Source organism: Sarcophilus harrisii, chromosome 1 (genome assembly GCF_902635505.1).
Source record: "Sarcophilus harrisii chromosome 1, mSarHar1.11, whole genome shotgun sequence".
Lineage (NCBI taxonomy): Eukaryota > Metazoa > Chordata > Mammalia > Dasyuromorphia > Dasyuridae > Sarcophilus > Sarcophilus harrisii.
The window spans coordinates 31,288,598-31,315,719 of record NC_045426.1 but is presented as its reverse complement, the minus strand read 5'-3'; the positions used below and the strand labels follow the sequence as shown (position 1 = coordinate 31,315,719).

The window sequence follows — 27,122 nt, the reverse complement described above, 5'->3', positions numbered from 1 at the left end:
TTGAGTTTTTCTTGGCAAAGATATTGGAGTTGTTTGCTTCTGTCCCTGTCCAGCTCATTTACAGATGTGGAAACTGAGGCAAACAGGGTTAAGTGATTGCTTGAGGAGTGTCTGAGACCAGATTTGAACTCATAGTATTTAACATTTATATAATGCTTACTGTGTGCCAGACACTGTGCTAAGTGTTTTACAATTATTATTTTGTTTGATCTACCTCCATTGTTAAGGATTATTATTATTCCCCCAAACAGGTCAAATGACTTGCCTGGGTCATTCTGCTAGTATGTCTGAGGCAGGTTTGAACCGTCTTCTTGACTCCAAGCCTGACTTCTAGTCCCTGCAGCAGTTAGCCACCCTAAGAGTATATTTGTCCTTCTGTGATCTCTAGTGCATTTTGGAAAGAGAAGTGACTCTTCCTTATAGTGAACTTGTCTCCAGAGCTGCTTTTATAGACTGGAGCTCACAGGTTCCTAATCTCCATGTCCAGATAAATGAATTTGTTAACATGGACTCACCCACTTGTTCATTATTTCCCATTTCCTTTTTTTAAAAGTATAGGTTGCTTTTGACTTTCAGGAAGCTACTTACTTAGTCATTGTTCTAAAGGCAATCATGTCCCTCTTCTGAAGGATTTAGTATAAGATAAACATGCTGATTCTGTTAATGGCTTAAAAAGTCCACAAGGAGATGGATGGCACACATACTGGTGGAGTAGCTCAGCCCTACTCTCCAAATAAAGAACAAAAGAGATTAGTTGCATGAGAAAGAATGTTGGGTTACAAAATGTCAACAGTTTTCTTGTGAATCCTGTTTATAAAGTGTATAATTAAGCTTTTCTCATGTCAAAAAATAATAATAATAATCAGATTTCTTCAAGGAAAAGTCTCCTGCAGTTTATTAGTAGTGTTCTGGGGTTTTCCCTTAATAGGATCATAGATTTAGAGAGCTAGAAGGTATTTTAAAGATCAACCCCACCATTTTATAGATGTGGAAATTGAGACACAGAGAGAAATATAGCCTAGGGTCACAGAGCTAGTAAGAATCTGAAGTAAAATTTGACCTCGGTCTTTCTGACTCCTAAGTCTAGTGCCCTATTTACTACATCACACTATCTCTCAAATTGAATGACAGAGTCAAGAGTCAAAGTAGTTTAGATTTCTATGGGAAAGGGACCTCAGAGTCTCTCTGTGCCAGTGGTTCTCAAACTTTTGTTATCAGTATCTTTATCCTATTAAAAATGATTGAGGATCTCTCCAAAGCGGTTTTGTTTATCTGGGTTATATTTATAGACATTTACCATATTGGAAATAAAAACTATTTTTGAATTTGTAGACCCTCTAAAAGGGTTTCAGAGATCCCCAGGATTCTCTAGACCATACTTTGAGAACCACTGTTCTGTGCTATATAGCATCCTACTTCTCGGGGCTACCCATTTCGCTTTGGTGGACCTAAGCATCAGAAAATGTTTGTTTTCATCAAACCCATCTTTGCAACATATACATTTTATGTGTTTTTCTTCTTTTGGGGGGAATCGCTATCACTAACCCCTCTCCATATAACAAGTACATGTAGTCCAGCAAAACAAATCCAATCATTAGTCATCCCTGACAATATCCATTTCGTTCACATTACTAGCAGTCTTCCTCTTTGGTCTTCTGAAGTCACAGTTGAGCCAGTCCTTTTCCTAACATACTGCCTTGTTCCATTAGGAGGACAAAAAGATAGGCAGATAAAGTGAGGCGGAGGAGCATCTGAAATGACTTAAGAACCTGCCTCCTACATTGGATAGGCCCTGGGTTAGAGACAGGGAGCGAGATGGGCGTTTTCAAACATGCATTTGTCTTGCTGAACTAGATTTATTTGTTATAAGGAAGAGAGGCTAGTGAAAATGATGTCTGAAAATGAAGAAACATGAATATATTCAATATTTAATGAATATATTCAAAGGTAAAAAGAAAGGAAGTCATGGCCCTAATTCCAAGGCTGACCAGCCAAGTATAAAACATTGGCAAGACAACATACAAACAGCTGTGTACAGGATAAATTGGGAATAACCAACAGCGGGAAGGCACACGTGTTCAGAGGAATCAGAAAAAGCTTTTTTGCAGCAGGTGGGATCTTAGCTGGGACTTAAAAGAGAAGCAAATAGGTCAAGAGGCAGTTCAGACCGCTTGTTGGACATTGGCTATACAAAGCTCTTTCTGAGCTTAGTTTTCTCATCTGTAATATGGGAATAAATAATAGCATCTTTGGCATAGGGCTGTTGTGAGAATCAAGAGCAACCATGTATGTTAAGCACTTAAGAAGTTTGGTGTGCTGGATAACATCAAAGACTCAAGTCCAAGTTCTGAGAATGTCCTCAAATCTCTGTGATATCTTGGGCTAATTTAACTAACTCTGCCTTTAGTTTGCTCCATTATAAAAGGAGTTTGGCTTAGCTGGTTTCAAGGGTCCTTTTCTATACCTAAATTTGTGATCCTTAAGTCAGCTCTAATTATCATTATCATCTCCTAGCCCCCATCCAGCTCTTTGATCTTGTGACTTTCATTGAAGCTCCTCAGTAAAACAAGACCTATAACTTTACTACAAATTTAAGAGGCACAAGTAGGGGGGAGGAGAGGGAACAGGACAGGACTGGATGGGATACTTTATCCCTACAAGGGACAGTAGTTTCATATTGCCCCAAGGCACTATTATTATGTGGTGGACTAGGATGAGTCACTAGTGGATTGATAATTTTATGATGCATCTGTGATAGCCTCAGATTTAGTCATTTCCAGGGGGATTTGCAGTTTAATAATTAACCTGGAAAGTTGTTTTATTTTCCTCAACTAAGCCACCACTAGGACTTCCCTTTTGTAATCACAAAACACAACAAGGTGTTAAACTGCAGGGAATGTACACTTGGCGTTTATCCAAGTTAAAAATGACTTTTTACCTCTTTCTGTCAGGGACTCTCCTTGATTCTTTCATGACTTCAGGGAGGTTCCCTTTGGCAGTCAAAGTCACAACTTCCTCACCTGCATTGTTTAGTCTGCCAAGCACATTCCTGCCCTTTTCCAACCAGATGGGAGTTCTCTGCTTAATATCTGGGTGTCTTGCTTTCATTTCTCTCCTTTTCCCCACCTTCTCCATCCTGCCTTTCTCCTTGCCTGTGCCATGTTTTATACAGAAATAGAAAAGCAAGTTCTATCTGGAGGGTGTAATCAGAAAACTTGAGGATAAAATCAAGAAAATGACAATTACCTGTTTGGTTACAGGTTTTAGGGAACCTGAGACTCACACAGTTATACATTCCATTTTTTAAAAAAGCCTATAATTTATATAGGACACTTTTTTTTTTTTAATTTTTTTTTTTAATTTAATAGCCTTTTATTTACAGGATATATGCATGGGTAACTTTACAGCATTAACAACTGCCAAACTTCTTGTTCCAATTTTTCACCTCTTACCCCCCCACCCCCTCCCCTAGATGGCAGGATGACCAGTAGATGTTAAATATATTAAAATATAAATTAGATACACAATAAGTATACATGACCAAAACGTTATTTTGCTGTACAAAAAGAATCAGACTCTGAAATATTGTACAATTAGCTTGTGAAGGAAATCAAAAATGCAGGTGGGCATAAATATAGGGATTGGGAATTCAATGTAATGGTTTTTAGTCATCTCCCAGAGTTCTTTTTCTGGGCATAGCTGGTTCAGTTCATTACTGCTCTATTGGAAATGATTTGATTGATCTCGTTGCTGAGGATGGCCTGGTCCATCAGAACTGGTCATCATATAGTATTGTTGTTGAAGTTATATAGGACACTTCTAATAAGGAAAGCTAGTTCAGTAACTTACTGTCTTAGAAGGTCGCTTGGGGTATTATATAGTATTATAGATTTAGATATAGATATATATCATATAAGTTTAACTAATTTGCCCAATGTCAAAAAAATCAGACATAATATCAAAAACTAGATTTGAATCCAGAATCTCTAAACTAGTCCCAATTCCAAGCTAACTGGATCCACTAAGTCATCATCCCTGCCTTGCTATTTTCCATGTTAACAATGCAAAATAAATTTAGGATTGTGGGATATAGAAGTAGAAAGGACCTTAGAGATCATCTAGCTCATCCTCTCATTTCTAAAAAAAAGAAACCGAGGCACAAAGTGGTAATACTGCTTGCTCAAGAACAAGCAGTGCCAGAGCCAGAATCTGAACATTAAAAGAACTCTTCTCAAAATCCTTCCCTTTTACTCTCAATCTAAGCCTTTTCATATGGTACTGCAGCTCTTTTCAACTACTCTCCAACTACAATTTAATTCTGCTCTAAAGTGTATTCTCATTGTCCTTGCTTTTTAAATTTCCTCCAGCTTCAAAAACTGTTGGTCACTAAGATTTCAGTGGAAGCAAAAGAAACTTGTTTCACTTTTCTGATTCTGTAAAAGTCGCTTGGGTTTGCTTGACTTGTAGTTGCATAGAGATTGTATAGGGAGTTATCCCAAAGTGTTCACCCTCCATTAATTTTATTCAATAAATCACAACTGTAGGGCATGTTACAAATGATTTTTTAAAAGATCTACTTCCTTTCACCAGCCTTAAAATGAAAGGCAATTTGTTCTGATTACAAACCAGCCATCAGAATATTACAATTATTTCTAATCTCTGCTTTCAAAATCTATTATTGTTTCCAGCACCTTAATAATAATTATTATTTTCCTTGATGAGGTTTTTTTTTTTTTTTTCCAGACTGTGATTAGTATTCTTGGGGATAAGTTATTTCCCTTTTGTATTTTGTTGTTGTGTTTTCAACAGTAATAATAAGTTATCAGTCTCATCTTTCTTTTCCCCTTTTTCAAAGTGCATTACAAATACTATCCCAAGTATCTTTATCTCCTATCCATTTTATACCAAAGGTGACATATTCTTATTCTAGAAGGCTAGTATAGTAGAATGTAGAAAAGTGCTAGTTCAGAGATTCTACATCTAAGTACAGAGAATTATAAAGTATTATTAGAAAGCATCTTTCTCACAGTCTCTCCATTCATCAGTTGAAAAAACCAAAGTCCAGGAAATTTTTTTCTTTACAAAATTATTTTCCCCTAAGCTCTCTAAGAAAGGTTCTAAAAGATACAGATTGTAAAGCAAATAATGGAAGCTTAATTAATAAATACAAATTGGTGACAGTGCAAGTTATCATTTTAACAAAAATAGCCTAATCTCTTTGCAAGTCTCCTGATAACAGAGCATACACAATGTCATTTTTGTCTTACCACACTGCTTAGCACTAAGTAATAGGTACTTAATAAATTGCAATTTTTGATTGACTTGAAGTCTTCCATTTTTCTAACATATTTCAACAAAAATAAGGAGAATCACAATTTTTTTTCTAAGGCTGGAATTTAAGACCTGCTAAAATAAACCCTTCTCTATGTCTGTGAAAATGCATTTATCAACAGTCTGTAATATGAGGCCCAATTTAGTGTCGCCAGTTAATAGAAAATGTGGAATACCTTATACTTTCATTTTTCTGGCTTTTGAACCTTTATCTTTGTCTTAAAGTCCAAGATGTTTGCTGTTTGACTGTGCCATCTTTCAACCTCATTCAGATTTTCTTATTATCTTCCCTTATTTCCTTTGGCTCATTAAGCAATCAATTAATCAACAAGCATTTATTAAGTGCCCTGCTATTTGCCAACCATTGTAGGTACTAGGTATACAGAGACAAAACTTGACTGTCTGGCCAGAATATACAACATGTACACAAAAATTCTGGTCCACATGGTTCTGGTGCCTCCTTTTGTCACAGAATTTTGAAATTAGAAGTTACTACGATAGCCCTCTGATTTAAAACATACCCCCCAAAAGGAACCTGTCCTATAACGGATCTACTAAGCGGTCACCTGATCTCCCATCTCTTCTCAAAATAATCTATTCCACTATTCCGGCAATTACAAATTTTTAGGGCTTTCTTCCTTATATCAAACCTCAATTTACCTTTTTGAAACTTTAGCTCATTGCTCATGGTTTTCCCTTCTAGGCCAAGCAGGAGGAACAATGTTCTCCTTCCTTTTCTTTCCATTACATTAAAAATGTTGGTAGTATAATGTGAAGGGGCATATCCCAGAAGTAAATAATTTTCTCTTGTATCCCCAGCAACCTAACACAATACCCTTGCTCTGCCACAGAGTAGGTACTTAATAATGCTTCAGAAGTAAATAATTTTCTCTTGTATCCCCAGCAACCTAGCACAGTGCCTTGCTTTACTAGAGTAGATGCTAAAAAATGTTTGTTGAATCATTTTTCTATTTGAAAATAAAATTCTGCTTGAATATTTAATATTTGAAAATTCCATCTATTATTAGCCTGATTCAAATCTTTTTCTTGTACTATCATCCTGAACAACCCCATTTGTCCACATGAAAGTGTCAGTCTTATCCACAGAATTTTTAGGATTGGAATATTTTTAGCAAAACACCCTGGAAATAATTCTTCAGCAGCTAGACTGGACTCAAATGTTGAGCTCCACTTTTGAAGATTTCAGATGAGAAATATTTCTTTCTCTCTCTCTCTCTCTCTCTCTCTCTCTCTCTCTCTCTCTCTCTCTCTCTCTCTCACACACACACACACACACACACAGTCTCACCAATTTCCATTTAAATCATATCAAATTCCCTAATTAAACCAAAGTCCTTGACTTGTAGGCTGTTTTTATTTAGCATGTAAGGAAAATGGATTGTTTCTCAGTTTAAAAAAAAAAAAAAGGCAACCCCAAAACATTCTGAATGGAATCAAAAGAGATTATGTTTCTTGGTTGTAAGTGATAAGGCCTGGAGGTGGGGGTTCGGTGTCAGTTTGAAGAGATCTCATTTCAAGTGCAGCCTTGGGTTTTTATGTGTGTGGGAATGGAGTTAAAGGAAAACACAGCTGAAGCTGCAGGCTAACTCTTCCTGTCTAACCTGTTCATTTCCAGGGTGAGTCAGCCCTGGCCAGAAATGTGCCTTTAAACCAGTTTCCAGTGAAATCCATATGGGAATTCCAACAAAGTTATTCCCCTTGAAGTCTATAAACAGCTAATCTCCTTAAAAAAGGCATTCTCTCTTTTCCCTTCCACCCCTTCATCTCTAGAGAAATTTTCCCCAGGGGTAGAACATTGTCCGTCCCTGGGAGAGTTCTCTCTCAGAGGGAAGGAGTGGAATGGGGAGGTGTCATTCGAGAGAGCTGCTGATGTCAGTAATGTGTCAGCAGTGGGAGGTTAGGTCTGTGAAACCGAGTTACACCTTAGAAAGTGTGTGATGAAACTCAGACTGGAGCTCCTGAAGGAAGCACCCGAGCTAGGTGGGTGGGGGTGGGAGGAAGAGGAGAGGCTAAGGAGGGGGCTTCCCTCCCCTTCCTCTGCTGCTCTGGAAGACCAGAGATGCTCCAAAGGATCACATTTCCCTGCTGGACCTTTTAACAAATAGGTATGTTTAAAAAAAACAAAAAACAAAACTTTTGTTTGTATGTTCCTCTGTACCCTTTGAACTCAGAGCAGGTTTAGGAGTGTAGATGGCTGCATGTCCCCTCATGGAGGGAGTGGGGGAGCATGGAGAAGGAGTGCTCTGTGTTTTATTTTTCTGTGTGTGTTTGTGAACCAGGATAATTGTCTTCCGTAGTTCCACGTTCATTCTAGTGGGTACAATTTCGGCTTCCCAGGCACCAGAGCACCTCATACATTTCTTGCCCCGAGACTTCGGTAACAGTGCTTAGATCCTCAAATATGATGCGTTCTAATTCAGCAGGAAAACTCCGGTACTGTTTGGGCAGCTGATAACCTATTCCCGTGAAGGCTTTTTTCCATCGTGCTTTTAAAAATCCAACCATCGCTACCCTGTACGCAAGCAAAGGTCTAATGATGGAATGAAATCTGTAGACTAATTATTCAACGAGGCTCGAGTGGAACTTTTTTTTTTCTTTTGCAAAGAAGGATTGAACTAAATGGAACATTCTAAAGTTCAGGTTCAGTGAGAAGAGCTCCAAGGAACCAGCAGGTCTAGACAGAAACCATTATTAATGAACTTGATAACATAAGTCCATTTCAAATGGAGCTAGACGTCTTTAATTTCAGGAGTCAGGTGCATTCATCAAAGCTTGTTAGGTTTTCAGGCAGACGGTGCTAATTGTTTAGGATAAAACATATGGGATGAACTAGCTTAATAATAGAGGGATAAATGGAAGTAAAAGGTACTGTTGAGATGCCCTCCTTGCAATTTTCCTTTACTGAGAAGGGGATGCCATCTTTGACTCTACATTTTTGCAGAGAATTTCCTCTGGTTGCAGGGGTTTGGAGGAGCAGGTGACAGCAGACCTGGGCTACCCTACCAATAATACAAGCTTAGTTTTACTTTCACTTTGATACTGCGAGTTTATAAAATGTATCCCTTCAGGGTCCAATTGAAGGATTCATTCTGTAGAGCCTTTTTGGAGAATAGTAGCACATCCTGATCATAGATTAAAAAAGGAGCTAGAGATTCCCATAATCCTCCTTTCTAGTTGAGTTCAATCAGACTAAAACTCTTCATGGAAGGAGCAGAAGAAAGGACAGCAGAAAAAGTAGGGAAGGCTGCCTTGAACTTGACTTTTGGGGTTTTGATTATTCCTCTCCCTCTTCCAGCAATCTGGGCACTCCACCTTCAATCTGTAGTTTCCTATTTGGAAGCCATTGATCTTATCTCTCATTTGGGGATTCTAGTTTGCATTTTATCTACACAGATTCAAAATTAAATGGTACAAGGGAAACTTATCTGTGAGGTAAAGTACCTAGTAGAAGATTATAGGTCCGTAGATTTGCTATTAAAACCTGCTCTCCCCTCAGAGGTTTGCCTCTCTGGCTGGATTCTGATAAGAAAGGAGCTAGATTTGAACTGTGTTTATGTTCTTTATGGCTTTGGGGCTAAAAAGTCTTTGAAAACAGATAATGCATTTATCTGTATTTATTTACAAATTGGGTTCCTGATGTTTTAATAACTAATTGGCTCTCTTATATGCAAGGATCTACAAATCACTTAAACTCCAAGAGCCTTCCATTCCTTTAGTCACCTGTAAAATGGACTTGGTATCTACTAAAGTCATTGTAATATTCATGAAATAATGGATCCAAAGACCATTGAAACTTTTAACATGACACAGGTTTAACATTTAACCTTCTAAAATTGAAAATACTTTTGTTTTCTGTTCCTTTTATTATTTAGTTATTTCAATGGAAACAGCTGGAGAATTTATATTTCCGTGAAAAGAAATTTGCTGTGGAAGTTCATGACCCTCGCAGGTGAGAATTATGGGTGTTTTCCTAAATGGAAAGGAACAATTGTTTTGAAAACTAAATTGAAAAGTAGCCATCTAGTTGAATTAAGATGATTTTTCCTTTCTCCCTTACCTCCTAATAAATGGATAGTTCCTGGTTGTTAGGATTTTAACTTTACAGATGGCTGAGAAAATTCAAATTCATTGTTCTTTGAAAACTTAGAGGTAGGAAAGAGATTGGTATGTGGGGGAATGTGTTTTGTGCTTGGAGTCACAGACTCTAGGGCAAGTCACTTTGCCTTTTGGAGCCTATTTCCACCTCCAGAAATAATATCAACTGCCTCATTTTGTAAGGCCTCCATCAGATAATGCATGCAGTTTGTCCTCAGACTTTTGGAACACCTTATATGAAGAATTTTGTTCCAAAGCATCAACTTTTCAATTATGGTACCAGCATCTGTTTATAGAAACTTATAATCTGCTTTGAAATGATAGGGGGGAAAAAACCATGGCAAAAACAGGGAAGCAAAGAAAGCCCTACGTCTAGTAACAGATTTTCTCCTATTGGGAAAAACAAAATAAACCAAACCATGTCTCTCTAGGTCACAGTTCAACTGAAAACCAGGTCCTGTGTTTTTAGGCGCCATCATGGAACAGTAAAAAGAGTACTGGGTTTGGAATCATCCAATCTGGGTATAGATTCTGCCTTTGACATTTGTTTGCTTGATAAACAAGAGCAATTCATACGATTTTTGAATCTCATTTTCCTCAATATCAGAGAAGAGTGATATTAGTAATTCCCATCTTGATGGAATATTGCAAGGCTTCCATGAGATAAAACATACTAAAGCTCTTTTATATAAATGCCATGTATTATTATTGAGGATCTGCTAGATGCCAGTCTGTGGGGGGGATATAAAGACAAAAATAAAACTATCCCTGACTTCAGAGAGCTTACATTATATTAAGGAAGAAAACATCAGCCTAAAGAAGTATATGCGAAACAAATATAATAAAATTTGGAGGGGGGATGATTTAGCAGCTGAAGAATCAGGAAGTCTTTTGTAGAAAAGGCAGTGCTTCAATGGATTTTTGAGAAAAACACAAACTGACCACATTGCATTCCAGGCACAAGATATAGCCAATGCAAAGACAGTGAGCTGGAAGAAGATAGATATCATGTGTGAACAACACAAACGAGACTCAATTGGGATCAATTGTAGAGTCTTGAGAGTGAGAGTAGAATGTTAATAAGGACAAGAAAGGTTAATCCTGGAAGGCAGTTCTAGTGTCATGACTAACCTGGCAGTTTTGAAGAACTTAGTTATAGATCCAGCTTTACAAGCCAGCCTCTTTCTTCTGAACCTCAGTTTCTTCATGTGTCAAATGAAGGGCTTAATGATCCTCAGAAATTTAACATCCTAATAATCTATGAAATCAGTCCTTTCTGTCTTCCATTTCCTCAACTATAAAATACTGATAAGCTCCTTATTGAGAAGATTGTATATAAATAGAAGCTTTAAATGGAGCACTGCCCATCCTGCTTCTAATACACTTTAATCATTTAGCTTTATTTAAAAGTTGTCAAAGGGTTTTGCAAAGATTGTCAAAAAAATTGTCAATTCATATTTTTAGAAAATTAAAAAGCTTTACTAAGAAAAACATTTTTTTTTTTAATTGTCAAGCTCTACAAAGAAGCATTATCTAAATTAAGATTTAGGTTAAAATTCATCTTTCCAGTCCCCCATAGTTGCAGTCCCTCTTTAAGGTCATCTTCCAGTTCCATTGTATATGTCTTATATAATCATTTAATTTGCATGTTGTCTCCGGGTAGAAGTTTAAGTTCCTTGAGAGCGGGAACCATGGATTTGTCTTTCTTGTATTCATCCATGCTCAACTGAGTGTCTGGCATACAGTAGGTGCTTAATAAATGCTCCTCGTTGGCTAATTTGTTTTTTTCTTGAAAGGAGCAACTTTTTTAAGTGTTCACAGTAAGATAAGTGATTTAAAAAAAAAATCTTATTAAGCACATTTTACCCAATGCTGGACCAAGCCAGAGGCAAATAATTGTTTTTTCCCCTCAATGAGAGGCACATTACTTTAACAGTCATCCTGAATGTTTCAGAATTTCGGTATCCAGAAGAACCTTTGGGCAGAGCGGACTTTTCGTGCAGACCTGGTATGCCAATGCTTCTCTCATCAAATCCATCTGGGTGATGGCAATCAGTCAACACCAGTTTTACTTGGACAGGAAACAGAGCAAAGTAAGTTACCAGATGTATTATTGTAGGGGGTGGGGGGGGATCCAACTCTCTTGTTTAGTTTCTAAATAGAGGATATTATTCAATTGATGATAAGTTGCCTGCAGATGAGAACATCCCAGCAATTTCCTTTTGATGACCCTGTAGTCTTTTTTAAAAGTTTTTCTGAGGGAGGGAAATAAGATGTGGAAACGTATAAATGTGCGAAAACTGACGTCCAGTTTACATGCGTCTCAGCATTTTGCTTCTTCTGTAAGATTCAAGTTGGTGGGTTGTGAAGCTGTTATGATAGCATGAGTAACAAAAAAACAATTATGAAAAACCAGCCCACATAACAATGTGTGCAACATTCTGGCTAACAATGTAACTAGTAATCCTTACCTACAGGTCCCCACACCGCTTGCAACAAAGAAAGCATCATTATGTCTAACCAACCCAGGTCCAATAGTGTACACAACATTCTGGCTAACAATGTAACTAGTAATCCTTACCTACAGGTCCCCACACCACTTGCAACAAAGAAAACATCATTAAGTCTAACCAACCCAGGTCTAATAATGTGTACAACATTCTGGCCAACAATATAAGCAGGGTTTCTCACTCATAGGCCCCCAAACCACTTTTAACAGAGCATTGGACATTTCTTTGCCCCCTCCTCACCAAGAGGAAGGATCATCTGCCTTCTGAGACCTAGACTGGTTACTTATTTAATCTTTCCATTACATTCTCTAAGAAGTCTAGAGCCTTATCATTGTCTTTTCCTCTTATCGTTAGTTGGGATGACAATAAAGAATTTTCTCTTGGCCCCTGCAGGCAAAAATTCCCTCCGCCAGGAGTTTAGATGACATCGCCATGGACCTAACTGATACAGGCACGCCCAAGGTTTCCAAATTGATGACTTTGGAGGCAAAAACTCATTTCATCATGGCAAGCAATGGTAGCTTGATCTCCTCAGGTAAGTTATTAGATTAGAATGGTCCCTAGTCCTTTACTCTGCCCATTGTGACTTTGTTAAGCTCTCTCTGGCTTTTAAAATGTGTTGTTTTAAGCATAGCAGTCTCACTGAATTTGTGACTGTAGTCCTCATTTTTTTTTTCAATCTATATTTTCCAATTCAAAAGAAATGTGGTAAATTTGAGGGAATCTGAAAGACCTGTCCTGCTTCTTGACATATTCTGATTGTGTGACCCCTTCACAAGTCGCTTAATCTCAGTTCCCCTAATTATCTCTCTTAAGATCACAGGTTGCAGAGGAGTTGTCAGTCTGCATCAACAGAGGAAATGTTCATCCGGGGAATTCTCTGAACTGACGAAATTACAGATCTGAACTCTCAAAAAATAAAAATTTAATAAAAGAAATAGCAAATAACAGATTTTAACTTTGTACAAAATTGTATATATTTAAGCTTGCCTAAAATAGGCTCTTATCTTTCAAATCTCCTTATATAGTTGAGCTCATACATAGAACTTTGTGGGAAGCCCTCATGATAACTCAATAATAACAGTCTTCCATGGCTCCCTATTGCCTCTGAAATAAAAATACAAACTTACTTCTAAAGTAGACATTTAAAGCCTTTTCAGACTAGGTTTCTGTCTACCTTTCCATGCTAATTTATTTTATTCTCTTTCATGAAACCCATGTTTCATCAAAGCTGAACTGCTAGCCCTTTCCTAAATGTAAAATTCCACCTCCCTGGGACAAGCTTTCAAAAAGGCCATTCCTGCATACCTGGAATTTAGTCCCTTTCTCACCTTTGCCCTTTGGAATCCTGTGTTTCCTACAAAATTCCATTTGAGCACTGCCTTGTTTGCTGATCCCTTTCCAATTTCTAGCAACCTCTCCTTACTCCTACCCCCAAATTACACTTTTAAAATAAATTATTTTGTACTCAGGCCTTGCCCCCCTCTCCCCACTCTAATAGTCATTACATTCTATATATATATATAGAATGTATATATTCTATATGCTTTCTGTACATTACATCTATGATAGATAGATAATACTTTATGTTTCCTGAGGGCAGCTAATGTTTTGTTTTAAGTCTTTGCATTTCCAATTCCTAGCATTTAGTAGGAGCTTTAATAATTGTTTGTCAAGTTGAGTGAAAGGGAACAATCAGATTGTCTTTTTGCTGTACCTCCCATCCCCGTGGGCAAATGTTTCCTCGTTTTCACTTCAGAAAATGAAATCTCTTCTTTATTTTATCATAATTTTCCAGAAACACCATCAAATATAGTTTGGCCTGCTGGATAGAGAACTGGATTTGCAATCCCGAAGTGCCCAGCTCAGATCCAACTTCTGCTTTTTGCTAAACATGTGATCCTAAACAAGTCTCTTAACTGGACTTGTTTCCTCATCTGTAAGATGGGGATATTAAAAGCACCTTCTTTGCAAAGTTATTCTGAAGTAAAGATTAGATAATAAGAATCAAATACCTGTCAAGTGCTTTGCAAACATTAAGCTCTATGTAAACATCAGCATTATTATTATTATTACTCTGATTCAGGCCCGTTTTAGCACCAGCGTCTATTCCATGGCCAGAATCATGAGAAAATGTTCTGCTGTTTCCTTTGATTATGTTTAGAAACAAGGAGAGAAGAAATAAGCTCCCATTTAATAGCTGGTTTTGGCTCTATGGCCTTTGTTCTATACAAAGGAAGGAAATTTGATTCTCGAAAAACTCCCCTGCTCTCTCCTTCCCCCCCAGTTTTTTTTTAAACAAAGGAATAAATAATCAACCCTTTTTTTTTCAGGTTCTCAAGACTCAGAGGTCAATGAGGAACAAAAGAGAGAGAAAATAATGGAACTGAGAAAGAAAGAGAAGCTTCTCCAAGAAAAACTTGTGAAGAAAATGGAGGAACTTAAGAAGATTTGCCTGCGAGAAGCAGTGAGTAACCTCCACTCCATGTCCTCAGCCTATTTTGACCCTTGGGTCAGTGACACTCATCCCATCTCACTTCCTTCCCCTTTGTAGGAACTCACGGGTAAGATGCCAAAGGAGTACCCACTGAATTCAGGAGAAAAACCCCCTCAGGTTAGAAGGCGCGTAGGCACAGCGTTCAAACTGGATGACAACTTGCTTCCCAGTGAGGAGGTATGTCCCTTGTCCCGGAACATCTCAATGGCAATTGGTAGGAATGGCGGGGAGGAAGAACGCTTTTGGCAGACTCTGGTCAGCTTGTGGCTCATTACTCTCCTTCGCTGATTTATGTATTAATCTCAGCAGATGTATTTAAAAAAAAAAAAAAAAGATAATTGGATTTATTATTTCCTTTAACCAACAAAACAGAAGCTAAAAGACAAAGCCCTGAGATGAAAATGGAGATTTCTCTCTTCTGTGAGCAGTTTTCAGAAGAGAATTATACCTCTTCCTCCTTCCCCCCAAACAAGGATAAATGGACTTGTTTTTTCAAAGTCCCTGTACTAGAGTTCACAGTGATGTACATGGAACCCCAGGGAGGTACAGCCTCGACATGGTAGTGATGAAAACAGTGAATCTCTGTGTTTTGGAAAGATGGTAGCTCCAGCCCTCCAAAGCAAATTACATCCCCAACCCACTCCCAAAGATTGTTTGATTAATTAGGAAGCATTGTGATAGAGTGGGAAAAGTGCTGAATTTGCAGTCAGAGAATGAAGGATTAATTTGTGGGTTGCCTCAATGTTCCCTTGGATTATTTTCTGATGAAAGTGGTCAGTCATGAAAATAGAGACTGTCTTGACAGAGAGGTAATAGTGATAGTCTCAAATTGCAGAATGAAACATAAGTTCTGCAATTATAATCCATGTAGGAATCTGTTTGACTTAGCTAAATATTTATTATATAGACAGTGTTCTTTCCCTTCCTCTTTCTTCTCCTTCTTCTCCTCTCATTTCTCCTCTTCTTTCTCCTCCTCCTCTTCCTTCTCCACTTCCTCTTTCTCCTCTTCTTCCTCTTCTTTCCTGTTCTCATCCTTCTTCTCCTTTCCTTCTTTTCTTTGTCTTCCTTCTCCTTCTCCTTTCTTCTTCTTATCTTCTTCCTTTTCCTTTTCCTTCTCTTCCCTCTTCAAAAGTGGAGGGTAGGGATAGGCTAGCAAAAGAAAGAGGATTATTGAGGTCCCAGAAGAAGGAAACACAGAAAAGCAAGACAGCTTTGAAAACTACATGTTGAATTTATTATATACTTATAAAGAAAAACAGAAAAAGCTGTATTTATTAGAGATCTGCATTTCCATGTTCAATTCTCTTTTCTTCTTTTAAATTGCATACTGTAATGACTATTGGAGTGGGGAGAGGGGGGCAAGGCCTGAGTACAAAATAATTTATTTTAAAAGTAGGAACTGGATTTGAATCTGGTCTCCACAGCTGAAATAGTTGTGTTTTGGGGAGCAAGTCATTTGTGAGACTCTCAGAATCTCTTGTTTCCTCATCTGTGAAAAGAATTAGAAACATCCCAAGAAAGATAGAATTGTACTTCTCTTAATTTGGCAAATTACAAAAAACAATAGCAGTTTACACTGATATAGTCCCTTTAACTTTGCCAATTGTTTTCATGTACATCGTGTCATTTAATCCTCACAAAACATCACATGTGAGGTTGGCAGGCAGACACTCACCCATATTACAGATGAGGAAACTAACTTAAAGGAGCTTCATGACTTATTCACGTAGCTGGTAAATGGTAGACCTGAGAGTTGAACCAAGGATTTCCATCTCCCCAAATTTAGCACTCTGTCCCTTTTCTCTCACTCATGAGCATTCCAATAAGGCAAAACCCACAGGGACTCCTTGTACTCCAATCTAGAATACACAAGGAGTTAAATCCATGTTCCTCTGCAAAGAACACAAGCTTTTTGAGGAAAAGGGACCCTTTATGTCTCATGCTTAGCTTAGTGTTGGTTTTGTGGCAGGACAGTAGGAATGATTTTGAATGGAATGGAATTATTATTGTGCAGTTCTTGAGTCTGTATTTGTCCATCTGGATCTTCATTAAAATACTCTCTCATAATCATACAGGATCCTGCCTTACAAGAGCTGGAGAGTAATTTTGTCATACAACAAAAACTGGTGGAAGCTGCCAAGAAACTTGCCAATGAGCCGGACCTCTGCAAAAACGTGAAAAGAAAGCGGAAGCAGGAATACGCGGATGCTGTGAAGAAGCTACAGGAGATTGAGAATTCGATCAATGAATACCGAATTACATGTGGCAAGAAACCAAGTCAGAAAGCAACCCTCATTTTACCAGGTAAGCACCAAGCAAGCCATAATTTCTTCATTTTAAGTCTTCTTTAAGGGACTTTCCAATGGGACCGCACAACAAGCCTTCCCAAGTGACTTTTTCACATAGCTGAAGGGTGGACGGAAAAATCGAGGCTGGAGAGGAAACTTTGACAGGCCAAGAGACAACCAATTCAGAAGCCTCCCAAGAATGTGGACTGCTTAATTCAAATAAACCTGATTTTCCAGGGCCTTGCTATGCCATAATTTTGTCATCATTGGGTGGAATTGGTTTGACTTCTCCGGACAAGCCTAGTTTTGTAGATGGATTTTTGGTTTGTCAGATTATTCCTGTCAGCCAAAAGTTTTAATTCATAGAAGAGAAGATGATCTGCATTGGAGTGCTGCTATAACTTGGGGAATTAAGTTGCAGATGCACAAAAGTTTTTCATGCCTGCATTTCCTTAGGAAAAGCTGGCTCAGAGACTTAGGTAGGGTGGGGCTTTGAACAAATTCCTTCTTTCTGTCATGACCAATTAATCAACCTTGAAGACAGAGGTACAATACCTCCAAGATTTCAGGTATATCTGAGTCTACCTAAGCATATGGTTCCTAAAGCAGTTATTTATTGCTTTCTGATGACAGGAAACGTGAAAGAAAGGAAGCTTGCCAGCCATACTCAGCCACAGCAGGAGAGTCTAAGGTGGCTTGGCTTTTAAATTGTACATGAAGCAAAGGAACTTGGTAAATTGGTTCACAGAGGAGTCACAATCTGGGTTTTTATTCCAATCTTTTGTCCATTTTTACCTCTGTTGTTTGAGGTAGTACTAGAAATACTGGTGATATGATAAGAGAAGAGAGAGAGAGATTGAGGGAACATAATGAAAGAAGAAATGGCATAATCACTTTTTGTGTGAGCAGATAAGATACTTAGAGAATGAATGAAAACATTAATCAAAACATTCCAATCCTAAAAATATGACCATGAGTTTGTTTCATAGGGTTCTAGATGATACAGACCATACATGCACACCTGAGCCAGGGAAGGCTCTGCCATTGTTGCAGATTTCAGATGGGCATGCTGACATTTGGCGCACCAGATGGCATAAGCATCTGAGCATCTATTGACGGGAGGAGGGGGTTGATGTTATTTTTTTTTTTTTTTTTTTTTTTTTAAGAAAGGAAACTGATTGTCAGACAGCTGACCAGCTTGTCATTATGCCTTTAGGCTTTAATGCCTGCTAATTAAGGAAAAGAAAAAAAAGACTGCATGGAAATAATAACCAAGATGAATATTTAAGATTCACAAGGTTCCCTTCTTGTGACTTTTTAAGTTGGGGAGGTACTCTTTGTCTCCCTACTTGTCAGTCAAACCACTCCTCTCAGGAAAGGCTTACTACTTCTTCTGGATCTTTTTCATCAACTAGAAATTTCACTGAAGGACTATCTATGAACTAGTCCACTGATTTTTCAGGCTTGGCTCCTTCCTTTTGTCATTGTCCTAGTGCGTCCCTCCATTTCGTCACCAGCAGAGTTTAAAAGAGACCTTACCTTGAAGAGAGAACTTTTATATTAAATGTATAATAAACTTTTTCAGTAACTACTGCTGCTACTAATATTAATAATATCTATTATATATTTCATGGTGATTTAAGATTTTAAAGGCAGAGTCATTTACCTCTGCTAGCTGATTTGATCCTCATTACCCCTGGGGCTGATGTTATTTGTAGATAAGGAAACTGAGGCTAAAAGGTTAACTACTAAAGACACACACCGATCATATGACCATAATATTATACCCTTAGCGATGGAAGAATATTTTTGAGATCACCTAGTCCAACCCTTTCATTATACAGATGAGAAAGCTTGGCTCCAGAGAAGTGACTTGTCCAAAGTTGCACAAGTGATGAATGGAGTGACAAAGTCAAAATCTGAACCCTGGCACTGCCAGATCCAAATATAAAGCTTTTGTGACTGAATCATACTGATTCCCCATAGCTTATGAAATCACAAGCTATGATTATGTGAACAGCAAGGTATGATGGAATGAAGTCTGAGTTTGGACTCAGGACTTTTTTACTTGGCGGCCCTGTCATTTCCTAGTAGCTAGTTATTTTGGGCAAGTAATTTAACTTCCCTTCTCTTAGATGAGATAACCTTCTAGGTTCCTTCTAGTTCCAAGTCTGTGATCTCATGAGCTACATTCATTAAACTTAACAAGAGCAGGAAGAGAGCTTGGAAGGACAGTGCTAAAGTGAAGATGATGGGAATTATATTGCTTCATTTTGCAGTCTCGATGTTAAGCTTGATAATGGCTTTTATTGGACCGGAGGGTGTCAGCTTGTATAAAGGATGGCAGTAAGGAGCCAAGATAGAAAATTGAGGAAACATTCATATATATAATTTACATTGCTTATCACTCACCCCACTCCCCCAAAAAGAAGTCTTGGATAGAAAAATTAAATCGATAATTGTTCTCAATGTGTTCATCTGAAAAAAGAAAAAGAAATGTTTTATTATACTTTACTAAATACATTCTATATTTAAAAATTCTTTTTAAGAGATTAAATTTTCCTTCACAGAAGATATAATCCCATCTGAAAGCAGTTCTTTATCGGATACAACAACCTATGATGATGGTGAGTTTTTCCCCCCCTTTTTTTACATGACTTTTCTTTTTAAACTTAAAAAACCAAAGTGTTTCATCTTTTCTCACTTTTAAATTCCGTGTATTACTGAGAATTAGAAAGTTCTGCCTCTTATATTTTCCCCTCCAATAGAATATAAGCTACACATTTGAAGATAATGAATATTCTGGTTAATTGAACATATGATATAAGATTATGGTTTTTCAGGAAATCAGAATGGAGCAGAAAAAAATAGAGCTAATTTCAATACTAAAAGTGAATATATTAACTATTTCTTGGATTTCCAAAGAACGGCAGCAGATCATATGGTATAGTATTTCTTGTTTTATAAAACATATCCCTCTTGATATCCCAGAAAAGAGATAAATATCCAAGTATCATTATTCCCCTTTTCTACATAAGGAAGCTGAGGCAAATGAGTTACCCCAGCATTATATAATCAATAACCATCTTCAGGATTTGAACCCTGGTCTTCTTTACTCCAGATAGCTCTTTAAAGGTTGAGAATTGGTAAAACTCTCCCAGAGTCAATTAGTAAGTAAGCATTTCGTAAGTGCCTACTGTGTACCATACATGGTGCTCTGAACACTGGGAATGTAAAGACAAAAAAAAAAAAAAATTCTGCTCTCAAGGAGATGATATATAAACACTATATACAAGACAAGTAGGAAATAAACTAGGATTGTGAGGAATTGGGAAAAAGGCAACGAATCGTTTGTTTTAAAAGTAGTGAAATAATAGTCTCAAGGCCATGTTGTTTCTCCGGCTTGCTTTATAGATAGATTTGATTTGAGAAACCCCAGGATATGCTCTTGTCCAATATGTCAAATTTGGTAGGTGACTAAAGTTCCTCCTTGTCAGAGTTACTTTTTTCGTTCCTTTATCTTGGGACTCCTCTTTCTCAATGAAGATAGTCCTGAGAGAGATGATATGATAAATCACAGACCATAGAAGGAGAGAAGTAAAGGTAGTTTCTGGGATGGTGACAGAAGGATACAGATAAAGGGGTGAAGAAACAGAGGTAAAAGGTAAGAAGAGGGTAAAGTTAGCAGAACTGAATCTGTTTTCAGGGCTTGATTTGCTGGAATGTAATTATATTTCCTCTCTTACACATTTTCACTATTCACCCATTCCAATGGAGTGAGTTCTTTTCTAGGAATTGACCCATTTAGTGATGCAAGAATGGTTTCAGACCCTGGGGGGGGGGAATACTTTAGGTATCTTTTCCACTAACAATTTCCCCCCACTTTCTGAAGGAGGATGCCTTTACATGGAAAGAATGTTTTCTTTGCTAGATGGTCAGATACATTCCTTTTTAGGTTTTGCTAAGAAATCTTCTCATTTTTCACAGCCAACGACTCCTCCTTCGCCCTCCCTTCCCAACGGTCCAGTTCAGTTCCGCATTCTCCGAGAATTCCTCCGCCCAAGTCTCTTGGTCTGGAAAGAATTCACTTCAGGAAGTCTTCCATGAATGAGCAGCTCATGGAAGGAAGGCAGTCCAGGTAAGATGTTGGATGCTAGTTTGTTTCTGTTATCAATTCAGCAAATTTTTATTAGGGCTTACCATGTGGTCAGCACTGCCAGGACCAGCATCACTTTGGGATTCTTTTCTCAAGAAGTTCAAAGCTTTTCCATCTTTGACCTTGTTTATCCTACCCGTTTCACAGATTGAGAAGCTAAGGCCCAATCATAAAGCTTTTATTTGTTGACAGCAAATAGAAGTGTTCTAAGGCACTTTTTTTAATGAAATTTTATTTTTCCCCACTTTATCAAGCAGTTATTTTTTTTTTTCTCCCTCCTGTGCCTTACATACACAAGAGTGGGGAGAATTGAGATGAGGAGGTGAAAAGAAAGCCCTTATAACGAATATGCATTGATAAGCAAAACAAATTCTTATATTGGACACAAGCAAAAATAAAAAAGTGTTATCTCTACATAGTGGTCCATTGCTTCTCTAAAAGACAATGGGTAAAGATATTTTTAAGTGGCATTTAACTATTTGTGTCTTTGTTAAATTCTTTTTCATTGCTGTGAAAAGAATGAAGAATTAAAAGGATTAAATAAAACATGAACAAAAGAATTTTTAAAAGAATAAAAAAAGAATTAACGAATAATAAATATAGTCTGAAATTACTGCCTATTTGTTTTTTCCTTGAGGGCAAAGTCTTTTTCAATTTTACCTGTGCTCCCAGCACTTAATATCATGCCTGGCACATAATAGCTGCTTAATACTAGAAATTCAAGAAATTTCTTGTTACAAAGTCCATTTTAGAAAGCCAAATTAAGAAATCTGGGGGATGCCAGATGTGCCATGTGTAGCTTAATCTCCTCCTCATCTCTAAAATCCTGACTACAGCACCACTGGATATATTCAACAAGACCTGGATTCAAAGCCCATCTCAGTTATTAACTCGTTCGTTCGACAAATATCTTTAGTTCATTTTTTTATTATTATTATATCTTCTATGACTCAAAAGAAATATGTCCCAGAAGTATTAGCTGCTTCTCTCTATGCAAATGTGAAATCTTTGTAAAGCATTTTGTAACTCTTTATGTATCTGTAAGTCAGGATCTGAGATTTCTTTTTCTTTTCACCAGCTCAGCTCACAACCCCATCCCTAACTTGATTGGAACTCTTAGAGTTATCTGAGACTAATGAATGTTATTTTATCAGGGGCACCTAGCTAGAGTTGGGATTTGAACCCAATTTTTTGAGAAGTCTAGTGTGTTCTTGGGTCTTCCTGTCTTGTAAATATAAAGAATATAATACATGCAAGCAATTTTTGCTATTCTTTAATATTCATTTGGTGGCCCATGCATAAAAACAAATGGGATTCCCTCTTTTTAGCATCCACCCAGTTTCCTTTGGACTCTTGCTAGGTTGAATGTTAACTGCTAGTTGCTTTATCAAGGGTATTTTGAAACCAACAACTAACTGAATCTCTTCTTTTTCCTAGAGAAATATTGTCAACACATAGCAGTCCCTACAGGACCCTGGATAGGCGTTCCCAGGGAGGCAGAAGCATGCCAACCACCCCTGTTCTCACCCGAAATGCCTACAGCAGTAGCCATTTAGAGTAAGAGTTAGATATTAATTTGGGTTTTATTTGGGGGGTGGGGGAGGTAAAGGGTGTTGGCTGTATTTAAATCAGGAGAAACATGAATCTTATTTTTTAAAAAAAATAAGGATTGACATTTTTCTATATCAGCTTATATTCGTGGGTTTACTTTTTTTTCCCTGAGGCAATCGGGGTTAAGTGACTTGCCCAAGGTCACACAGCTAGGAAGTGTTAAGTGTCTGAGACTAGATTTGAACTTGGGTCTTCCTGACTTCAGGGCTGGTGCTCCATCTACTGTGCCACCTAGTTGGCTTTTTTTTATATTTTCTTATACTCCTTTTGCTAAGAGAACGCTGTAGAATTTTTTCCAGTGGCACATGTGATTTTTTACTACCAGATAAACAGCATAACATTTCCCAGAAGAAACAGAGAACCAGATTACAATCAGATTGGAAGGTTATAGCCTCACTCCTTAATCTTCGGCCTAGAAAAAGTGGTTGGATGAGTTTTGTTTTTTTCACACTCGTGGTAAGGTTGCATGTCACTCGCTGAGCTTCCCCATCCTCAGAGAAAGAATTTGGATCATACATTTTCCTAGGTTGGCTTTTCTCTGCAATCCTGTGAGCATGTGGGATAATAGTGTGTGTATGTGTACATATATATATATATATATATATATAGAGAGAGAGAGAGAGAGAGAGAGAGAGAGAGAGAGAGAGAGCGAGCGCAAGGTAGAGATGACCTCACTCTCAGCCTTTGTTTTTTAGAGTTTTATGGGAAAGGGAGTTCAGTTTGGAATTGGGACATTGAAGTTCTAAAAGTGTCCCTTATTTGCTGTGTGACCTTTAGCAAGTTCCTCCTCCCTCTATAAAGTGAAGGATTTGGACTAGATGACTTCTAAATTAACTTCCAGCTCTACATCAGTAACGCTAACTTGTTTATTTTAGCTTTGATGCTACTTTTTAAAACACTACTAAAAGTTATTAGAACTGTAGATTTTATTAATAATCATTAATAGTTAGTGTTTGTTATATTATATATAAATTTATGACTCAATGACTATTAATATGTTAACAATAGTTATATATTAATTATTAATATGGTGGTATTTTAAATAAATGTACTTATTATAAATAATATAACATTATAAGACACTTAAATAAGAATATTATTTTTAAAATAAAGAAGTTGGATCTCCACGGTATGAAACCTTAAGAAGTTCTCCTCTTTCCTGGTAATTGTTTTTAATGAGTCTAATTTTCGCCTCTCCCAGGCCGGACTCTTCCCCCCAGCACTGCAGACAGCGGAGTGGAAGCCTGGAGTCTCAAACCCAGCTGCTCTCTGAACTCGATGACGACAAGCCATTCTTTTCCCTTTCCAAGTCCCAAAGAAGCAGCAGCACAGAAATCCTGGATGACGGCTCATCCTACACCAGCCAGTCGAGCGCTGAATATTATTGTGTGACCCCCAGTGCTGGCCCGTACTATACCACGCAGACTCTGGACACGCGCACGAGGGGCCGGAGGAGGTCCAAAAAGCACCACGTCTCCGCCTCCAATTCTGGGAGCATGCCCAACCTGGCCCCCAAGGATGTGAGGAACGGGGGCTACCCAAAGAGTCAAGAACAGCCTTCCTGCAGCTACTTTATTTCTGGGTACCCACCATACGCCGACTACGATCTTTATTACAGCGGAGGTTATGTTTATGAGAATGACACGGAGGGGCAGTACAGCGTCAACCCTTCCTACCGCTCCTCGGCCCACTATGGCTATGACCGTCACAAGGAGTACCGCTCCTACCACGAGGACGAGGGGGACCGCGTGCCCCCCAACCCGTATGCAACCCTGCGCCTGCCGAGGAAGGCGCCCGTGAAGTCGGAGCACATCACCAAAAACATTCACAAGGCCTTAGTAGCGGAGCACCTCCGGGGCTGGTACCAGCGAGCCTCCGGGCACAAAGACTTGGGTCACAGCTTGCCCGCCAGCTTCGACTCGGACCGGGGCTCCCAGAGGAACCTGGGCTTCGCTGCTGTGCCAGTGCCCTGCTCCCCAAGCAGCCGCACGCCCTCCTACACGTCAGGTAATGGGGGAGCTGCGGGTCGGGACCTCTTTTATTTAAGCCACAGAAAATGAATAGATTGGGAGCCAGCAATGGAAAGACTTCCTCATAGAATCACAGATTTAAATCACAGATTTTAAAAGTCACAGAAATGACTTTTGAAAGCATTTAGTCCCAATTAAAATCTCTTCTATGAGAAGCCTTTCCAGTCCCTCTGTTAATTATTTCCTATTTATACAGAGTTGTTTGCTTCTTGTCTCCCCATGTAGATTGTAAGCTTCCTGAGGGGAGGGACTGGTTTAGGTTTGGTTTGTTTGTTTTTGCATTTCTTTGCATCCCCAGGGCTCCTCTCTGTGCCTCCAATGTAGTAGGTGCTTAATAAATGTTTATTGCCTGATTTAGCATAACTCCTTAGGAAACTGAGGCCTCAAATGGTCAACTTACTTGCCAAAAGTTACCCTGAGAGTAAACAACTGAGTTGAGAACGGAGGGAAGGAGGAAGGGAGGGAGAGAGAAAAGAAGGAAGGAAAAAAGGAAAAGAGGGAGGAAGAAACAGAGAAAGAAATTTTCATTCTAATGGAGAATAAACAACATGTAAACAGATAAGTAAATGCAAATAACTGTGTTTAAAAAAAATTACAGACACTACACAGATGCAATTAAGTAAATTGAAGGAGAGCACCCTGTCCTGATGATGGATGGTTTTGCCTAGGAATGGTGCCTGAGATTAGCTGTGAGAGAAGTTGAGGCACTTTGAACTGGGATGGAATATTATGCTCCAGGAATAGAAAGTTAGCCGGTTCTCTTAGACCTTTGAAGGGAGCTAGGTGAAACGAGTCTGGAAAGGGAGATTATGAATGGCTTTGAATGACAGGCTGGGGAATTTATAATTTATCCTTGGGCAGGGTGAGTGGTGCCATAGTGTATAATGTGCTGAATCTGATGTCTGGAAGACTCTTCCTGAGTTCAAACCTGGTCTCATTCGCTCACTAGCTATGTGGCCTTGGTCAAGTCACTTAACCCTATTTGCCTCAGTTTCCCCATTTGTAAAATGAGCCAGAGGAGGGGATGACAAACCACTCCATTATCTTTGCCAAGAAAACCCCAGAAGGGGTCACAAAGAGTCAGATGTGACTGAAACAACTGACTTTGTTGTTAAAAGTTCTTTACTTTTTTATATCATGGATCTCTTGTGTAGTCTAATGAAGTCTATGGATCCTTCCTCAAAGTAACGTTTGTAAATGTATGATATAAAATACAAAGGATTAAAGAAAACTTATCATATGGAAATAGAGTCGTCAGAATATTTTTAAGACTATAGTCGATCACAGGTTAAGAACCCCTATTCTAGGAGCAGGAGGAAGGGTTTTGGACAGGGATGCAACACCATGCTTTCTGAAAATTGTTTGACAGCTGGTTGGAAGGTGCCTTGGAAGGGAGTGAAAGCAATTTGGAGGGATTATTGCAATGGCCCCAGGTTGGACATGATAGGACCCTGTACTAAGGCCAGACAAGGGGAGAAAAGGGCATGGCAGATGGGAGCAGTGTTGCAGAGGAAAAATTTGGCATTTGGCAGCTGGTTGGTTGGACATGTGGATGAAAGAGAAGGAAGAGTTAACTGAGATTGCAAAGCTGAGTGATCCTAAGGGTTCGGATGACCTTTCAGAGTAGCCAAGTCAAAGAAATGGATGCTTAAGGGCGCGCATTGATTTAGAAAGCCAGAAAGTAACATTTTTTGTGTCGTATTACATTTTTATTATTTTGTTCAATATTTCCCATCGGTGTATAATCTCTTAGTCCCATTGGAGAGTTTTGTGGTAACAAGTGATAGAGACCCCACGTTTGATATCTGCTTTAGAGAAGTAAGAAAGTTTAGAGAAGTGACTAGATTAGCAGGATAATGTTTTGGATAAGCCTGATTATAAGAAATCAGAAGATAGAAAGTTGCAAAATGAGACCTGATTTCAAGGGGACTAATTAAAGTTTAGCAGAGGATACAATATCAAAATACTTGATTTATGATATGGGTAACAGGAAGAATTCTGGGAAAAGAGGGTCACTTCTGGCAGAAAACTAAGGAAGAAAAGTCCTCATTGAAGGATTTAGAATCAGAAGAGGAGGAATTATTGATGGGGGGTGGGAAGGACCCATTTTCAGAATGGGGGACAAAACATACCAAAGACCAAAAGGAAAGAGCCCTTGGAGAAACTTCTTATCCTGTATGTTGGAACATAGAATCTAGGAAGATGTGAAATTGGCCTGGAAAGGCAGGTAGATTGGAGCCAGGTGGTATCGAATGAATGCCTTCATAAGCATTAAATAATCACCTACTGTGTGTTTTTCAAAAATGAAATAGACTCTTCCCAGGAGATTGTATTCTATTGGTAAACCACATGCAGAATTGATATAAAGTAACTTGGGAGGAGGAAAGCAGTAGTAACAGATGAAAGGGGAGAAAGGTGCTATATTTTACTTTTTGAAACAGTAGACTAAGGAGCTCTTGGTAATGAACTTCCCTCTATTAATACAAATTGATACCTATTCTGCCAATAATTGCCTCAAAGGGCAAAGGCTAGTCACCCAGAATGGCACATCCAGTAGGTAAGGAGAGAAAGGTTTCTTCTTAA

The 27,122-nt window shown here is 38.4% G+C and overlaps 1 protein-coding gene across 4 annotated transcripts in view; it reads left to right on the top strand.

Annotated features, from left to right (window-relative positions):
• The window catches only part of FRMD4B (FERM domain containing 4B), a 341,019-nt gene that overhangs the window by 305,142 nt on the left and 8,755 nt on the right, over positions 1-27,122 (top strand). For 3 of the 4 annotated variants that reach the window (XM_031953872.1, XM_031953849.1, XM_031953864.1), the window contains 10 exons: positions 9,225-9,301; positions 11,402-11,540; positions 12,351-12,492; positions 14,291-14,424; positions 14,512-14,631; positions 16,530-16,758; positions 19,292-19,369; positions 20,730-20,880; positions 22,336-22,455; positions 23,711-24,516. In XM_031953872.1, the coding sequence (XP_031809732.1) occupies positions 9,225-9,301; positions 11,402-11,540; positions 12,351-12,492; positions 14,291-14,424; positions 14,512-14,631; positions 16,530-16,758; positions 19,292-19,369; positions 20,730-20,880; positions 22,336-22,455; positions 23,711-24,516 (1,996 nt within the window). The remainder of the gene's footprint in view (positions 1-9,224; positions 9,302-11,401; positions 11,541-12,350; positions 12,493-14,290; positions 14,425-14,511; positions 14,632-16,529; positions 16,759-19,291; positions 19,370-20,729; positions 20,881-22,335; positions 22,456-23,710; positions 24,517-27,122) is intronic. The other variant, XM_031953859.1, reaches the window with a different exon arrangement.